Source organism: Candida metapsilosis, assembly GCF_017655625.1.
Source record: "Candida metapsilosis strain BP57 chromosome Unknown scaffold7, whole genome shotgun sequence".
Classification (NCBI taxonomy): Eukaryota; Fungi; Ascomycota; class Pichiomycetes; order Serinales; family Debaryomycetaceae; genus Lodderomyces; species Lodderomyces metapsilosis.
This window is the reverse complement of record NW_027138165.1, coordinates 1,705,366-1,722,495: the sequence shown is the minus strand read 5'-3', so window position 1 is coordinate 1,722,495 and position 17,130 is coordinate 1,705,366. Positions and strand designations below refer to the sequence as shown.

Genomic DNA, 17,130 nt, shown 5'->3' with positions numbered 1-17,130 from the left:
TTGATATTATAAAACAATTTTGAATCTGAAACAAATTTGAGGTAAGTCAAACAAACACAAATAAAAAGCGAAATATGTACAACAAAACTACCATATATGAAATGAATAAAGCCCATACCCTCCACTACAAATCTCAAACAAGGCATGTTTTCAAACCATTTGATATAAAGGGTCTTAGTCAGAGCTGTTGTTGGGAAAAAGTAAAAAAAAAAGAAAAAATGACATAGTAATTCTCAACCAAATGAGTCAACCTAATATCAGTCCTGAAAGCGATGCTACTTTGATAATGACAATAACACGCACAGCAACGTTGACTTCAGAAACGATATCATCTGATGACGTCTTTGTCTCTTGGAGAGAAACAACAATCACAACAGAACAGGTCGTTTCGAAAGCAGTCACCGTGTCTCCCTCCTCTCCAATTTCATCCCGAGAGGAAAGCACTCATAGTATATCAACACGCACTTTAGCTTCCCCTTCTTCGACAAATCTAGAGTTTCAACAATCGCTTTCACAGACATCTTCAGCGTTAAATGTTCCCACTAGCGCAACATCTGAATTAACATCAGGTTTGCAATTTGGTGACATTCCAACATCCAATTCAACTCAAGTTGGTATTGCGGTAGGAGTCCCTATTGCAATATTTGCAGTTTTTTTCATTGCAATGGCTGTTTGGTACTTTCTCCGCTTAAGAAAATCTAAACGTAATCTTGATCAAAACAACTTTGATTCCACCAGCCGGAACTTGGATCTTGTCAATGAAAATTATTCGAGACCAAGTTGGGAAACGTTGACAGAAAAACCATACCCAGTTGTATTTTCACCCACTAACTACTTGCATACTGATAAGGAATTTCAAGTTTATGAACAGCAAAAGCCCCAAAAAACTTCAAATCTACGAAACCAGTTGAATCGTTTGAGTCGATTATGGCCAATTAAAGATAAAGAGCAAGAAACAACACCACAAGCACAATCTAGTTTATTCAAGCGCATGTCCGTATTGACACCGGTTTTTTTGAAAAAGTTCAATTTGGGTGATAGATCTCATGGGAATAAGGAAGTGATCAAATCGCAAGTTCTCGACATCCCAACTGGACAAGGCCATGTGCCGCCCAATCCTGGCACCCACTTTAATTTTAAAAACGACGACAAGCAGGACACTCTATCGGGTACGAAAATGTACATTGTATTTAAACCGTACACAAAGAGCCTTGGAGATGAGTTAACGATACGTATTGGAGATAAATGTACCGTGCTTGAGAAATACAGTGATGGATGGTGCAAAATTCAATTACACAAGAAAAACGGGCTTGATTTACACAGTTTGAGCCGGGAAACTGGATTAGTCCCTTGGATGTGTTTAAGGAGCATTTAGGTTTGTATAAAATCGTCATTTGTTTCTCTTTCATCAATTAGATTTACTACAATAAAAGAATAGGTCTCTGTCATATTTGTATGAAAATCAATACCCTAAACTACGCATTTCCGTCATAGTTATACGCTCTTGAATACTGTTGTGCATAGGGGTGTCTGGAAGCTGACTGCTGGTCACCCTGGCCTTGGCCTGTATTTCTCTGGCCACCAGGAGACACAACATTTGGCGTGTACTGATATTGTTGGTTGTCATAGCTTCTGAAACTATTGGGCTGTCCATATTGAACTGGCTGATACATGGGATTTTGCTGTTGAGGGCGTCCGTTAGCTAAAGGCTGATGACCTGGTATTCCCATATTTGGATTCCTCTGCGGTCCTGACTGCATCTTTATTTGCAGGTTACCATGCTGCTGCGGATGACATTGATATGGTGGGCCAGGTCTTGGCTGCTTATCACCATACGACATGGGGGCATTCATTGGAGGTTGTTGCTGTTGTTGTGGTGGTGGAGGTGGTCGTTGCTGATATTGCCGTTGTTGTTGTTGCTGCTGTTGCTGTTGCTGATACTGCTGTTGCTGTTGCTGCTGCTGTTGTTGTTGTTGTTGTTGTTGTTGTTGTGGTGGTGGTGGCTGCCTTCCCGATGGCTGACTATATTGCCCTGGTACCAGTGGCAGGCCTGTCTGGCTGGGAGTACTAACTTGGAATTGAGGCAATGGCTGTTGTTGACCAGCTTGATTCAGCGACTTCGCTCCCACTCTACAAGGATCCTGTTGCGGTCCAAAACGTTCAAATTCGGATCCCCCCGGTTGAGGGCTTTGATGACGATAGTCTCTTTGATTTTGCTGGCGATCTTGCCCTGGTTGCCCACCAAGAGGAGCAAAAATCTGCTTATTTGATTTTGGTATATTTGTCTTGGATTTCGAATGATCGCCGCTAGAGTCCTTCGGTGGCGCGCTTCTTTGGGGCGATACAGGGTATTGCAAATTCTTTTTAACAGGGGATGGTGATTTTCGTGCTGCTTCAGATTGGTGAAACTGATTCTGGGAGGAGTTGGGCGACATTATGTACCGCGGCTTGTTTGTAGGATAAGGAGCCCCGCCAGAGACCTGAGTGTCAGCCTTTCCCGCTTGCTGAAGATAAGCCAGGCGTTGTTGTTGTTGTTCATTTCCTGCTTCAAAGCTCTTTGTGTTGTCCAAACTTGCACCAAATTGCTGCTTGGAACTCAAGTCACGATCAGAGCTAATCTGTGGGGACGAGTCGGTTTGAAGACCATAGAAAGGAACGCTCTTTCCCACTTGTTTGTATTCATCATGTAGATCATTGAATTGAGCCATAGGCGATATAACAGATGAGTAGCTGCCATTTTGTTCCTGGCTAGGAATTCTCAAGCTCCCCACAGACACACTTGACTCGCTGGTATTTTTTCCCATGGTACGTACATCTAGCAATTTTGGCAGTTTACCATTCTCTGTTTCTGGTAGACTCTCATCCTCATCTTCTTCTTCATCACTGAATAAGCCATCATCATTCTTAGGATACATATTGCCTTCAAGGTTCATTTGCCTAATTCCTAACGGCAAGTCATCCTCATTCAATTGCTCGTGTGACCCATTAAGGACCTCTCTACGATCGATATAATTATCCGAAGGCGTTTTCAAATCCGAATATTTCTGATATATTTCTGCCAATTGAACTGAGTTATGAGGATTCGTTGCAGCTCCAGGAGCTAGTTGACCAGTCTTTACCTGTGGAGGAATTGCAGGAACCTCAACTTCAAGATTTTTGACATTCTTGTCCAAGCGTTTTCCTCCTCCTGATGAAAAGTCAGGCTGATGATGAGGTGGTGGTGGTGGTTGTGAAGTTGCATGTGTTGTTGGTGGTGCAACCCTTCCTGTTTGCGCAGTAGTTTCTCTCGATAAATTTGAAGATTCTTTTCTTCGGGAGGTCATTGAGCTTCCACTACTAGGAAGACGAGGGGAGCTCGACAAAGCTGGACTATTGAGAGAACTCACAGCACCCGCGTATCCTCTTTGACTTCCACATCCGTCATAGCCTCTTTCAATTTTAGATTTCAACAAGTTTTGAATCTCCAAATTCCATGTTCTCAAATCCCAACTAAAATAGTTACCTCTAGAAACCAATTGCTCAACATCACTAAGTTCCAAATAGTGAACTCTCGGAAGTGTTGGTAATCCAAATAATAATGAATCAACATCATTTCTATTAGCTTTCAATCTCTTTGGTCTTCCATATAATCCAAATGTGTCAAACAATGGCACCAAAAACCTTATCAAAGTGTCAAACCCAGGAACGGCAGAGTGTTGTTCAGGCATCAAGAATATCGAAGTTTGTTTGAAATCCTCCAAATTCTTTTTCGAAACCTTTGTTGACAAAGATGGAGATGAGAAATTGATATATCCTTCCATTTTTATCATGGTTGAGTGGTCAATCAATAGATGTGATTGGGGGTATATAGCGGCAATAGAAGAGGCATCAGTTATAACAGCCATCAATTGTTTCTTCTTTTTCTGTTCATTTTCAAAAAGAAGAATTCTTCCTGGAACAAATGTCTTTCTCTTTAAAGTAGATGGTTCAACCACTGCATAGCATCGTTTCCAAGCCATACCGCTCCCATATCTGATACTTATCCAATCCTCATGATCAAACCTCTTTTCGGCCAAAATCGTTCGTATATCAGACAACCGTGACCCTCTTGCCGATAACAATGCACCAGTATAAGCTGATTGAAGGGAATTATATTCATAACTTGATAACCTGAGAGCACAATACCAAGTTTCCAAATCTTTGACTGATTTGAATTGCAAAATATATCTATTCTTGAGAGTTGTTGAAACAACAACAACATTGTCCAAATTTTGTTTTGCTGCTGGTAAAGTTTTCATTGCACTATAGACTGCGTCAGTGAAATTGATATAACTTGGTTTGGCAGACGCTTCTAATAAAGCATCAGCATTATTCTTAAACTGTGCCAAGATTGCAGCATCCCAATATGCCAATTGGTTTCCTGTTAATATTCCATATACTTCGCGCCATTCTCTATCAGCAGGCTTTCCATCACCATTGAGATCGTAATAGAGCATAAAGATTCCTTCATTGTAGCGTCTATGAGACTGAGATGATAACAATGTGACTATTGGTACTAATTCAGGAGACAATCCATCTAAATTAGAGTCGTCTGAGGTACCACTAGGAGCTGTGTTGTTTGAAGGTGATGATGATGAACCAAAGATGCCACCACTGCCACCACCACCGCCACTGTCAGTGGTTCTAGGGGACGCATTACCCTTTTGATTTGAGCCAATTCTTTTCTTGACTGCATTCATATTGTCTTGGGTTTATATGTATATAGTGTGACTGTCTGTGTGTGAATACGTAGTTGTTTTAAGTTAAACTGTTAGTGATTCTGTAAAAATTGTGGGTGAGGCAATAAAGCGAAGAGTCGTTGGTTGCATATAAAAGATCAAAAACAAAACAAAACAAAACAAAAGAAACGATGACACTGATAAAAAAAAAATTATCAGTACAGTGAAGGAATGTGTTGTTGATGTGGTTGAAATGTATCTTTTAAGAAAAGGAGTGAATCAATAGTTGGTGATGGTAAAGTGAGTTTATGGATGTGATGATAATCAAGACCAAAAAACAAAAAAAAACAAAAAGGGGGGAGAAGGGGAGTTGACGTGAGATATCTTTGGTAAAACACACTGGTGGAATAATAAAATGTGGTATGAAAGTAGTAGTAGTAGTAGTAAAGACTGGAATAGTTATGTTTAGTTATGTTAAGTTTAAGGGATGGATTAGTGTTTTGCTTTTGATACCTTTCCTTTTTCTTTGGAAGTTTGTTGTTTAAAGAAAAATTTGTTTGTTGTTTGTTGTTTGTTGTTTTTGTTTGTTGATCTGTCTTTGTCTCTGTCTTTGTCTTTGTCTCTCTGTCGTGTGATTATTGTCGCCAACTTAAACACGACACTACACAAATGATTTGCTTTAACATATTACTACTATACTATACGATACTGTACAGTAATACAACAGTTATAAACACTCACTTCACTCATATACTAATACCACCTGGTGACCTTATAAACTTATTTTTAATAGAAGTACATATGTAATTGTAACTTTATAATTTGTATGTGTTGTCGTGTCGTCACTCTTAATTTTACGACAATGACATAAAAAGAAAAGAAAAGGCGATATCGGCAAACTGCGATTAAGTAAGTTAAGCACTAATAAATGTACGCTAATAGGTTTTAAGAGTACTACTACGCATTGAGACAATTGAAACGTGATTGTATAAGAGAAATGATATTTTACTTTAAAGTCTATAGAGTCTACTGAAGTTATGTGTGGTATTACTTGTGGCTGTGATGATTACAACAAAGTCGTGTACAATTTGACAAAATATTATAATAACAAAAACTATTCACTCTTTATTAACCAACCTTTTTGTCATTTGTCAATCTTCTTCCTCTAACTGAATAAACATGTTGATATAAGAAACAATCTCTTTACTCTAAAGAGCCGATTTTGTTGATAGTACTGTTGTTTATATGAAAAGAGAAAGATGAATCTTTAGTAAAAGAATTGGCATGAAAATGTTGCTTTAATTGTACAAAGCACTACAGATTTACTTTATTAATCTCCACCATTGTTTTAAACTCTTTTACAGATCTATCTACCATCTGTGACCTATCACAACATAGATGTTTTGCCATACTTTTCTTTTTCACTTTTAGTTATTTTGTTGTTCTTTGTTCGCTTCACCCCCACCCGGTGGGGATGAAATGCAGAATTAACTCTTTGTACATATACACAATAACAATAGACAGTATAATAATATTTATTTATAACATCATCCTTATTTGGCGCTTGTTGTTGTTGTTGTTGTTGTTGTTGTTTGCTACCTGACACCCTGAGCAGCCATTACTATATATATCCTACTTCCCAAGAAGATCACCTTCTTATTATATCTCTTGTCACATGATTTAGTGTATACTTTTGTACTTTTATTTTATTTTTTTTGGCTATGCATTTGGTGCTGGTTACATTACCTTTGTTTGTTTGTGTTAGTTATAACTTTTGTGTTTTATTGGGTTGGGTGATATATATATATATATATAAATATCATACATTTATATAATGAAACATAAAGTTGTTGACCAAAAATTATTCGTCCAATTTATTGCTCCTGAGTATATATATATACAATCTCATCTTTCTAAAACACTAACGAGTTTTACTCCACCAATCACATCAACCACCCAGACTTATATCTTTCTCAACTACAATTGAGTAGAGAATCCACCACTTTTATTTTTATTTTGAATTTTTTGTTGTTTTGGGGCGGCTAATTATCATACCAGACCATATTAAAAGAAAAAACCTCAATCCTTTAACATCTTTTACTGTTAGTGATTATTCACAATCTGGGTTATTGCTTTACATTCAACAGCATTTACATATCGACTTTTTCACTCTTGTTTTCTTGCGTTAACTTCTCCTCCTCACCATGACTAGAGATATCACCAATCATTTACTTTTCGAAGTAGCTACTGAAGTTGCTCATAAGGTGGGAGGTATCTACTCAGTTTTAAAATCAAAAGCTCCCATCACTGTTGCTGAATATAGAGAACGTTACACTCTAATTGGTCCATTAAACTACAATTCAGCCCAAATTGAAGTTGAGGAATTACCAGTTAAAGACCCATTGATTAAACAAACCTTGGATTCAATGTCTGCCAAGGGAATTCGTTGGCTTTATGGGAGATGGTTAATCGAAGGAGCACCAAGAGTTTTACTTTTTGATATTTGGTCTGCCGGACATTTTCTTAATGAATGGAAAGCTGATTTATGGAATATAGCTGGAATTCCTACTCCAGATCATGATCTGGAAACCAATGAAGCCATCTTGTTGGGATACTTGGTTGCTTGGTTCTTGGGTGAATTGGTTTACAATGACCGTGATAGAGCTGTTATTGCTCATTTCCATGAATGGTTGGCTGGTATCGCTTTGCCCTTGTGTCGTAAAAGAAGAATTGACGTCACAACTATTTTCACGACACACGCAACTTTATTAGGAAGATATCTCTGTGCAGGTTCAACTGATTTTTACAATAACTTGGCCAATTTTGATGTTGATGCTGAAGCTGGTAAACGAGGAATTTATCATCGTTATTGCATTGAAAGATCAGCCACTCATTCAGCCGATGTGTTCACCACTGTTTCTCACATCACTGCATTTGAAAGTGAACATTTGTTAAAAAGAAAACCTGATGGAGTTTTACCAAATGGTTTAAATGTGGTCAAGTTCCAAGCTGTTCATGAATTTCAAAACTTGCATGCCATGAAGAAGGAAAAGATTAATGAATTTATTAAAGGACATTTTTATGGAAATTATGACTTTGATTTGGAAAACACATTGTATTTTTTCATTGCTGGTAGATATGAATTTAGAAACAAAGGTTGTGATTTCTTTATTGAAAGTTTAGCTAGATTAAATCATAGATTGAAAGAAAGTGGATCCAAGATGACAGTTGTTGCATTCATTATTATGCCAGGAAGAACGCAATCCTATACTGTTGAAACTTTGAAAGGACAAGCAGTAATTAAACAATTGGAATCAACAATTGAAGAAGTGCAAAAAAAGGTTGGTGAACGCTTGTTTGAACATTGTGCAAGGTACCCCAACTCAGAACACTCTGCTGGTAAATCAAATGAAGTCCCTTCAATCGATGAGTTGATCAAACCTGCTGATCGTGTTTTATTGAAAAGAAGAATTTACGCCTTGAAAAGAGATGGATTGCCACCTATTGTGACTCACAATATGATTGATGATAATACTGATCCCATCTTGAATCAAATTAGACGCGTTCAATTGTTTAATCGTCCAGAAGATAGAGTTAAAATCATTTTCCATCCCGAATTCCTCAATGCCAATAACCCAATTTTGTCTTTGGATTACGATGAGTTTGTACGTGGATGTCATTTGGGTGTTTTCCCATCTTATTATGAACCATGGGGCTATACTCCAGCAGAATGTACTGTGATGGGTATTCCGTCCATCACCACCAATCTCTCTGGTTTTGGATGTTATATGGAAGACTTGATTGAAAACACTAGTGATTACGGTATTTACATTGTTGATCGAAGAATGAAATCAGTCGACGAGTCAATTGACCAATTAACTACATACATGTTTGATTTCTGTGAGAAAACTAGAAGACAAAGAATTAATCAAAGAAACAGAACAGAAAGATTGAGTGATTTGTTGGATTGGAAACGAATGGGATTGGAATACATCAAAGCTCGTCAATTAAGTTTGAAGAGAGCTTATCCTGATAAATTCAAAAACGGAGCTAATCCATTCAATAACTCGGCAAATTTAAAATTAACCAGACCACTCTCAGTTCCAGGTTCTCCTAGATCCAAAGTAGGGTTAATGACTCCAGGTGATTTAGGTAGTTTACAAGAAGCACAAGAAGGCTTGAATACAGATGATTACGTTGGATTCAAATTAGGATTGGGTGCCAATGATGATGACGATGATGATGATGATGGTCGCCATTATCCTTTGACATTAAGGGGAAACTCGGTACCACCCGAGGATAAGTCAGAGTAGAAACCACCCTTTGCCAACATAAAACTCATACATAAAGGAGAGTCTTTCAAAAAGGAAAAAGTCTTTGTAGAAATTACCATAAATGAAGAAAATCAAACAATTTGTTCAATAAAAAAAGAGTCTTACCTAGAATTAAATAGTGCCATCCCTTTTTCATCTCTATTAGCCTACCCTCTATGCCTCTATCCAACCAAAAGTCTTCTCTGCAACTTCACAATATTCCCCTGCAAGGTACGTGGAGCAGAAACCAAGAAGTCTATTACGCCATTCAACATCTTCCATCTTATGATCAGCATCACGTTCAACAAGCGCTTCCTTCTCTGCATTTGCATCTTGTCCTTCTTTGTTTCCCGACACATGCAATACCTTGTGTATGTGCTTGAGAATACCTCTTATATGGATAAGCTTGTTTGTTCTATCAGCCTCACTGAACGTCACTCCCATATAATCAGTGCCATCACGAGGGTTAACATCCCAGTACGCAATCGAATTTGGAATTAGAACCAGCTTTCCGTCCTTGCATGTACCTTTGCTGGAATAACGTTTTGACCACGGTTCTGGGTTGATGTTAAAATCCACCATGGAACTTACATAAACTAGCTCCAACGAATCCTCGCTTGTTAAAGATCGTGCCATAATAAATAGATGAGGTCGATATAATTCATGCATACAGCCACATTCCTTATTATGAGAACGAGCAATTCCCAACCAAAATTTCCGATTACGGGTAACTTCAGTCAGAGGAAGAAGCTCTTTGGGTATTTCAACAAGGTTCGTTCCCCCTCGTAAAACTCCTGCATTGTCATTGGCATCAATGGGATTAAAGTTTGGCCCCGAAACTTTGACACATTCACCACTTTCCAAACTACACTTTACCGTTCTCAATGGATTAAAGTTGTAGATGAAATTGATCATTTTTTGTTCATTGTTGATGTTGGAGTTGTCTATGAACGGTGCCCAATTCTTTTCAATAAAACTCCTTTTCTTGTCTTTGATTGTAAGACAAATGATTTCATGGGGATCGTTGAATGGTCGATAAACATTCATTGCACGTGCCCAATTCACTTTAGTTCTTCTAGCGTTGAAGATGATTACAGGCTCTTGGACTCGAGCTCCATCGGCATTTTTATATTCATTTAAAATAATTCGTGGGTCTTCACTTCCAATAACCAGCTTGTCTTCCTTGGTACCCAAATCTAAATCATGAGGCAAAATGGTGGGGAAGGTCAAATCAGAATGAGGGAATTTGAATCCCTTTATTTCACGCCAGTGTTTATCAAATACTTGTCCAGATAATACGGAAATGGTTGGGTGACTTCGTCTAGCGTCTTTTGCATACACAATTCGATTCACCATAAAATAAACTTTATAAAGGTCCATCCAAACTGCGCTTCCACAGAACTTGAACCATTTCCTGCGAAGAACATATTCTTCCAGTTGGTCCGAATCATCCTGAAAACATAATCTGTAGGCTTCATTTTCTTTGGAAAGCACCTGCAATTGGTCTCTTAAATGCTTTAAGTCAGATTCTCGATTCAAATCAAATGCTTCGGAAGCAGCTATGTTTGCTTGATCCCTTATTAAAATGGAGCTACAGTCAAACAGCCCATCAACAAGATTGGACCCTGATGTACTTCGGCTCCTATGCCTTGATTGCCTGTCATCTTTCTTTTCCGATTGCACATTCAGGTCCCCTTTCAGTTGCTCCAGTTGCTCTTTCAGTTGCTCCTGGTGCTCCTGTTGCTCCTGTTGCTCCTTTTGATCTTCCAGTTGCTGGTCTGGCTTTGGATCCAGCGGCAGATTGTTTTCCGTGCCAGACTTTGAATCTTGTGGTAAAATTCCTGAAAGTGGTTGGTACCGATCATCGAAAGAAAATCCTGCAACTACAACAGTGTCAAATTTCATCTTCAAAAGCTCTTTGTACAACATCGATTTATCGAACATTTGACCTTGTTGTCTCAAGCCCGACATTGAAAAATACCACGCATTGATATTTAGTATGACTATACAAACAGCAATCAAATTGGTGGTCCATTCTTGTTTGTTTCTCCAGGGCCCTTTATATTGCTTGTACAAAATATAGACTGAAATCGGGCTTAAAATGAATGCTGTGATTAGATATAGCTGAGTGCCTGTGTCAAGCAACAGAACGTCATACTGTGTGAGCATATTGGTAACTCAGTCTGCTGTCTCTTTTGTTTTCAGCAAAAGGTGCAAACTGCTTTTTTAAATCACAGCCTCCAGTAGTAAAACGCAAATTGAAAAATAGAAAAAAAAAAAAAAAAAAAAAAAAAAAAAAAAATTTATTATTATATCTGTCACGTGAATATTATACTTCCTCTTAATAACTATGAATGGCATTTAGTTGCATATGAAAGCAACCATGTGTCACTTTACCAAGAAAATAAAGCTAAGAAACTGTAATCCTAATCAGTTAAAATACGGAAACCACTTTTTGGACCTTAAACGTATCTTGTAATGATTAAATACGGCAAACTTTCATTTACTCTAGTGTTTACATACAGCCCGGCTTGTGTGAGGTTTTTATAGTAGTTCACGTGCAGCTCATATAATGTTGACAAAATCTACGTGGACATTGTCTGAGAAGTTTTACAGAATGTGCTTTTGGGGTGTTGTTTTTTCTCGTTTACTCTACCAAAGTGGTTGCTCAAATTGAACAGTAAGTTGAAGTTTTCGCAACAATTTGAGAGAAATGAGAGAACAACACTTAGTTCCGTTTTTCCTTTTCGCAACTAACAATCGTCCATCTTTTGCTGCAAACACAGAACAACAGAATGGTCTTATCTGACTTGCCGGCATTCACTGCCACATCGGCATGCGTCATTAAGCTCATCCGCACCATCGTTACGCTCTTCCCGGAGTGGTTATGCGCATTTTATGTGTGCATAACAAAACATGGTCGGATTTTTGAGATACACTCAAAAAAAAGTGGATCCAAGGTTGGAATCCACCGTTAGGCACGTTGATAGCTGCATTGTGCGCTCCGTGCACCGCCAGAAGTCCAAAAAATAGTTTTTTGGACGTCCCTAGGAGGGCGGAAGCATGTCAAAAATTTGTCTCGGACTTATATGTCCGAAACACGTGCATGATTGATATATAGATAAAAATTTCGTAAACTCTATAGATTAGGTGAACTTTTCATTTTGAGACCTCTTTTAAGGAGAGTTCCGCTTCCCACCAGTTACTATGCTCTACTACTATAATCGATCGGTTCGGTTCTTGCGCAAAACAAAGTATAAAACGCGGTGGTTGTGTTTTGCCGCAGATATGCAACACGCGACTGCTTTCTAAAAATAAAAAAAAAATATGTCAACACGATAAAAGAGATTTCATCAACGAAAGACTACAAGAGTTACTACATCGCTCTATCATTCGAGTACCATTTTTATTCCCTTAACTTACCCCCGCTTTTTAACAGCCAGGACCACATTTTTGCTTGTCGGGAATTCGATTCGTTAAAAGAGTACAGCGTAAACACTTTAGCACAGTCCTGAAGCACGACGCTGAACTAAAGACATACACAGTTTTCCAAGACATACTTTACCCTGCCTTAGTTTGAGATTACTTTGAATAAAGGAGTATCTTAACTGCAACCGTGGGCGGTAGACACAAGATGGATGAACACCTCAACTTTCTGAAATCTGATAGGGACAGTGTTTACTCCTTTGACTCAGTAAGCACAAACGAGCGTTTGCTTGATCGATTAGATTTCGATAATGAATCTGTGGTTTCAGCCGACTCACGCAGGTCTTCTACCATTAGTTCCCGCGGCTTACAAGATGCTAGAAATAGTCCCTACATAAATAGGGTCCCCCTTACAGAGACCCTTCAACAACAATCAAGACAAATTCATAATGAACCGCCACTGAATGGATTATTCCTTCCCCAACAACCAATGAATAGTTTAAACGCTATAAGAAGGATGAAAGACTACGCTAAACCTACAGATCTCACGCGGGGTAATTTGCAAGCTCCAGAAACTGGCAGGCAACAAAACAACTATACAAGTCGCAGTGATGCTAATGACTTACCTGGAAATGGGACCGTATTTCACAAATCAAATACCGTGCAACATCAAACACCAAACATATCTAGCCAGTTTAGGGAACGTGAATCGCCATACACTAATCACGTCCAAAAAGGGGCTACAAATTTTCTACAACCTCAAGTCAGCAGACAAGCCTCTATCAATACTAGCTTTGGAAGCATATCAAATAGCACACTACATATACCCGAACTGGACCCATGGAAAAGTGATCCAAAAATCAATGGGACGGCTAATTCAAGTGTCGCAACATTAAATCCAAGGAGCATTCTGACTTCCAGCAAATCACACTCAACCCACACACTAATGACGCCTGACAATTCGATGGAAACAACTAATAGCGAAATACTGAAATTGAGCTTAAATTCGTCTCCGGTCATCGAACCATCCCATTCGAATACCCCCTCGGAAAGAAATGAACACAAGAGACATCTTCTCTTTGACAACGATATTGCGCCAAGCTCTTATGGTAAAAGCCAACAAGACAGGGACATGGACACAGGTACCGCGCTCGAGACTGGCTCACGCGAACAGTTCCATGCAAACAACTTTGTCGCTAAGGACATTTACAGGGAACCCACCCGAGAACAAGTACTCAAAAGCCACGAGCTACTACCGGAGTCAAGAACAGTAATAGCGCAGGAACTCCGAACTCAGGGAAATCACCGAGAGGCTTCGTACCAGTTACAGATAGCTGCTAATGAACCCTTCAACAACCCAAAAGCTATGTATCTTTATGCATTGGCGTTAAAACACGGACAAGGCGTGAAGCAAAATTACAATTCATCCTTGAAATGGCTATGCAAATGTATTTTGACTGCCGTGGTGTCGGAGAAGAATGATCAAAATGAACTGGGTAACAACTCTAGAGGCAGCATTGTAGCCTCAAAATTGAACAAATTGTCACAGCGAGACTTGATCCAATTAGTCCTTGCCAATATTGAAAAATCTAGAGATCCGAGTGGACTTGGTAACGGCGAAAACCCAGAGTCATTGTATAATCATTTCAAGTCTTTCAGTAAATCGGAGGTGAACAGAATCATCGCAAGGAACAAAAGTAAATCTGATGTTGTCGCTTTGAGCTATTTTGAGCTTGGTATGTATCTTCTACGTGGGATTGGCGGTGACTCTAATCCAAAGACAGATGAATCCAATGGAATCACCTGCTTATCAAAATCAGCTGCAATGTGCTGTGTGGAAGCAATGGAGCAGTTGGGTGAAGTTTGGGCTACAAAGACAAAATGTCATAAAAAGGACTTGAATAGGGCTGCTGCGTGGCTAAGAAGTGCAGAAATCTTTGGTGCAAAATCTATTGGAAATAGTTGGATCTATAAAGAAAAGTATTTAAAGTCCTAGCACTAACAAGAGCTTCAGATGATCCCGGAAATCTTTGCCCTTACTTTGATCGCGATTTGCGAGTATTGTTTCTATGAGGTTGCCTTCATTCAGTCTAAGCTTTCTCTAAGTTTGGCTGCTTTGTAGTTTATAATCGACATTTTGGTTGGGATGGAATTTGTTGTAGGTTTCAAGGAAGTAGACCACTACGTTGAACAAAATAGAATTGACTTCGTTTAAATTGGAGTATACGCCCATTGGTAGATAATATGTCTGTAAACTAGGCTTGATCGATTTGTCAAAGGCGTCCAAGTTATAAGATTGTACAACTTGTGCTAAATTTGAAGTTCTCTTTTCCCACACACAGGGAAATGTGGATTGCAATATCGAATTAAGATATTCCGGTTGTGAGTTTACAAAGAGTTCTTGCACACTCTCGGAATTTTTGAGATTTAACTGCTGTAGCTCAATAATTTTTTGACTCAATGAAGCTTCTTGAGAGCCAGTTGATGTTGGTTTAGCTTCGTCTTGTGATAACCTGATTTTTTCAATATATTTATCCACCACTTTCAACAAAATTGAATTTATTCTCTTCAATATTAATGCCCGCGTTTGAAACATCAAGCATTTGATAGTCCTCAAAAAGTCAACCTCAAACTGGTCAATTTTCGACAGGCTCAAATTGACATCTCTCACCGAGAGTAAAAGCCCGATATATGTGATTAATCTTTCAACATCCTTATCTAATGCCTTCCAAGAACGCTCACTAGGGAGAGTCTCGGTGACTATTTTAGACCTTTCATCATAGTCCAACGACACCATTTTCATAATGAAAACGTCTACCTGCATTATAACCACATTCACATCATCTGAAACAATTTGAAACCCCTTCCAGCTCTCGGGAAATGAACCTCTTGCTAATTCAAGTTTTTTCCATATACTGTCAATATCTTTTTGAACGTTCTTGCAAATGTCAAGCCAGTATTTCTTTTTCATCGTGAGCTTTGTTTTTACTTCCTCCGATTGGTCTTTTGTCAATTTGAGTGCAGTAACTGAGGTGGATCGTTCAATAACTATGTCTCCATTGATGAAAACACCTGCTTGTTTCTGTTTGTGATCTGATTCGTTCTTTGCACGCAGTGCTTCCAATTCACTCTCTAATATTTCAAGTCTGCTTGATTTATTCGTCAATAGTTTGTCTTTTTCTTCAATACTTTTATCTTTCTCCTCAATGAGCTTGACAAGTTCCTCCAATTTCTTTTCGTGCTTTTGCTTGTCCTTGGTCATATTATACAATTTAGTGCCTGCGTCATGACACATTTCCGGCTGTGCCTTCTTCTGTTTCTTTACATAATGATGTGTCTCCTTTGGCTCTCCTATCGTAGCAACCTGGTCATTAACTGCAGTCTGGCTAGAGCCACTTGTGTACTCCTTGACATCAGAGTTGTCGTTATCTCCACTATTGATTTGCTTATTAGTCGTTTCCTTGTGGTCATTTACAGATTTCGACGACTTTGAAGAGGTTGTAACTTTCTCCTTAAACTTTGATCTGTTGTTTACGGTAATTCGAAGAAGAAATTTCGGCTTTGTTGGGTCATTCATCTTGTTGATCCATTTAAAAACCCCGGCATCAGTCTTTATGTTTTTGAATGCAGGAGCTGTGTTTGACGACTCAAAATTTCCAATAGAGACAACTCCCTTGGTCTCCGAGCGACGGTTTGCAGGCAATTTTGCCTTGGACTTTTTGTGACTTGCTCTTGCATTGTTGAACGAAACAGGCAACCTCGGCGACAACACCTGTAGTGATGACTTTTCAAGCTCCTTGTCCCTAGAGTCACCTGATTCAGGCTCTTTTGCCGCCACTCGATTGGACGAACGTTCCATGGACGCGTCGTGACGTGGAGTAGCCTCTTTGCTTAAAGTCAGTGAGTTTTCTTGGTGCATACCGTGCTTGGCACGGTCAGAAATAGACGATTTGAGGTCATTAGACGATTGGGATAATGCTGATTTTTCCTTGTTATCAGCGTTCAGGATCTTTTCAGGAGATGCTAAGATTGGGGTGGTATCGTGTGCTTCGATTGGAGGTATAGTGGGTGATAATGGTGGTGGTAAGTTTCTCAATACTACATAAGCCTCTAAAATATCTTCCATGTTCCAGGCTAGTGTAGATCCAGTGGAAGATTTAAGCTGACTCTGTTGTCGTTTGAATTCTGTAACTCGATCAATAGTACCTCCGTTAAGAAAAGGAGTAGACAGACTGGGACATAACACCGTAGCATCACAGTTTGTCAGAGACTGTTGGGAAGATTCTTCTCGATTGTTTAGTACTGAAGACTTCAATGACATTCTTGGTGATAACACATATGGCTCTTGGGGAATCTGGGGTGTATAGACTTGTCTTGTTAAATGATTTCAAAAAGGAAAGGAAATATGTGAGGAGTAACAACCAGTGCGAGAAATGTGGAAGATATTACAACCTTGTACAAGCTTATATGGCATACAATTGGAAGAGCAAGAGTATTACCAAGGTATAAGTTGAAAATGAGATAGCGGATATACGGGTTTCCAGCTAAGACACAACTATACCGTTTTCTGATACGATATTTGTAATGAACCAGCAGATTATGAGGTTTCCCTCCTGAAGTTCCTGTGTTTACCACAATTTCTTTTTACGTAGGTATCTAAATACATCTATTTCACACCTCCAGAAAGCTTAAAC

At 38.9% G+C, this 17,130-nt stretch overlaps 6 protein-coding genes across 6 annotated transcripts; 3 read left to right on the top strand and 3 right to left on the bottom strand. All coding sequences in view use genetic code 12, as the record gives it.

Moving 5' to 3' along the window:
* Window positions 1–241: 241 nt before the first annotated feature.
* On the top strand, window positions 242–1,375 carry FUS1 (Fus1p; the record flags this gene model as incomplete). The annotated part of the gene is made up of 1 exon (XM_067694491.1): window positions 242–1,375. One exon carries the CDS (start codon window positions 242–244, stop codon window positions 1,373–1,375), a length of 1,134 nt encoding a protein of 377 aa, XP_067546806.1.
* Window positions 1,376–1,475: 100 nt separating this feature from the next.
* I9W82_005325 (uncharacterized protein) lies at window positions 1,476–4,718 on the bottom strand (the record flags this gene model as incomplete). The annotated part of the gene is made up of 1 exon (XM_067694490.1): window positions 1,476–4,718. The coding sequence occupies one exon, from the start codon at window positions 4,716–4,718 to the stop codon at window positions 1,476–1,478; it is 3,243 nt and encodes a 1,080-aa protein (XP_067546805.1).
* Window positions 4,719–6,901: 2,183 nt separating this feature from the next.
* Window positions 6,902–9,010, top strand: GSY1 (glycogen (starch) synthase; the record flags this gene model as incomplete). The annotated part of the gene is made up of 1 exon (XM_067694489.1): window positions 6,902–9,010. The coding sequence occupies one exon, from the start codon at window positions 6,902–6,904 to the stop codon at window positions 9,008–9,010; it is 2,109 nt and encodes a 702-aa protein (XP_067546804.1).
* Window positions 9,011–9,184: 174 nt separating this feature from the next.
* Window positions 9,185–10,981, bottom strand: BMT3 (Bmt3p; the record flags this gene model as incomplete). Its single annotated transcript, XM_067694488.1, has 1 exon — window positions 9,185–10,981. One exon carries the CDS (start codon window positions 10,979–10,981, stop codon window positions 9,185–9,187), a length of 1,797 nt encoding a protein of 598 aa, XP_067546803.1.
* A 1,663-nt stretch (window positions 10,982–12,644) lies between these two features.
* On the top strand, window positions 12,645–14,432 carry I9W82_005322 (uncharacterized protein; the record flags this gene model as incomplete). The annotated part of the gene is made up of 1 exon (XM_067694487.1): window positions 12,645–14,432. One exon carries the CDS (start codon window positions 12,645–12,647, stop codon window positions 14,430–14,432), a length of 1,788 nt encoding a protein of 595 aa, XP_067546802.1.
* Window positions 14,433–14,537: 105 nt separating this feature from the next.
* Window positions 14,538–16,757, bottom strand: I9W82_005321 (uncharacterized protein; the record flags this gene model as incomplete). The annotated part of the gene is made up of 1 exon (XM_067694486.1): window positions 14,538–16,757. One exon carries the CDS (start codon window positions 16,755–16,757, stop codon window positions 14,538–14,540), a length of 2,220 nt encoding a protein of 739 aa, XP_067546801.1.
* Window positions 16,758–17,130: the final 373 nt, after the last annotated feature.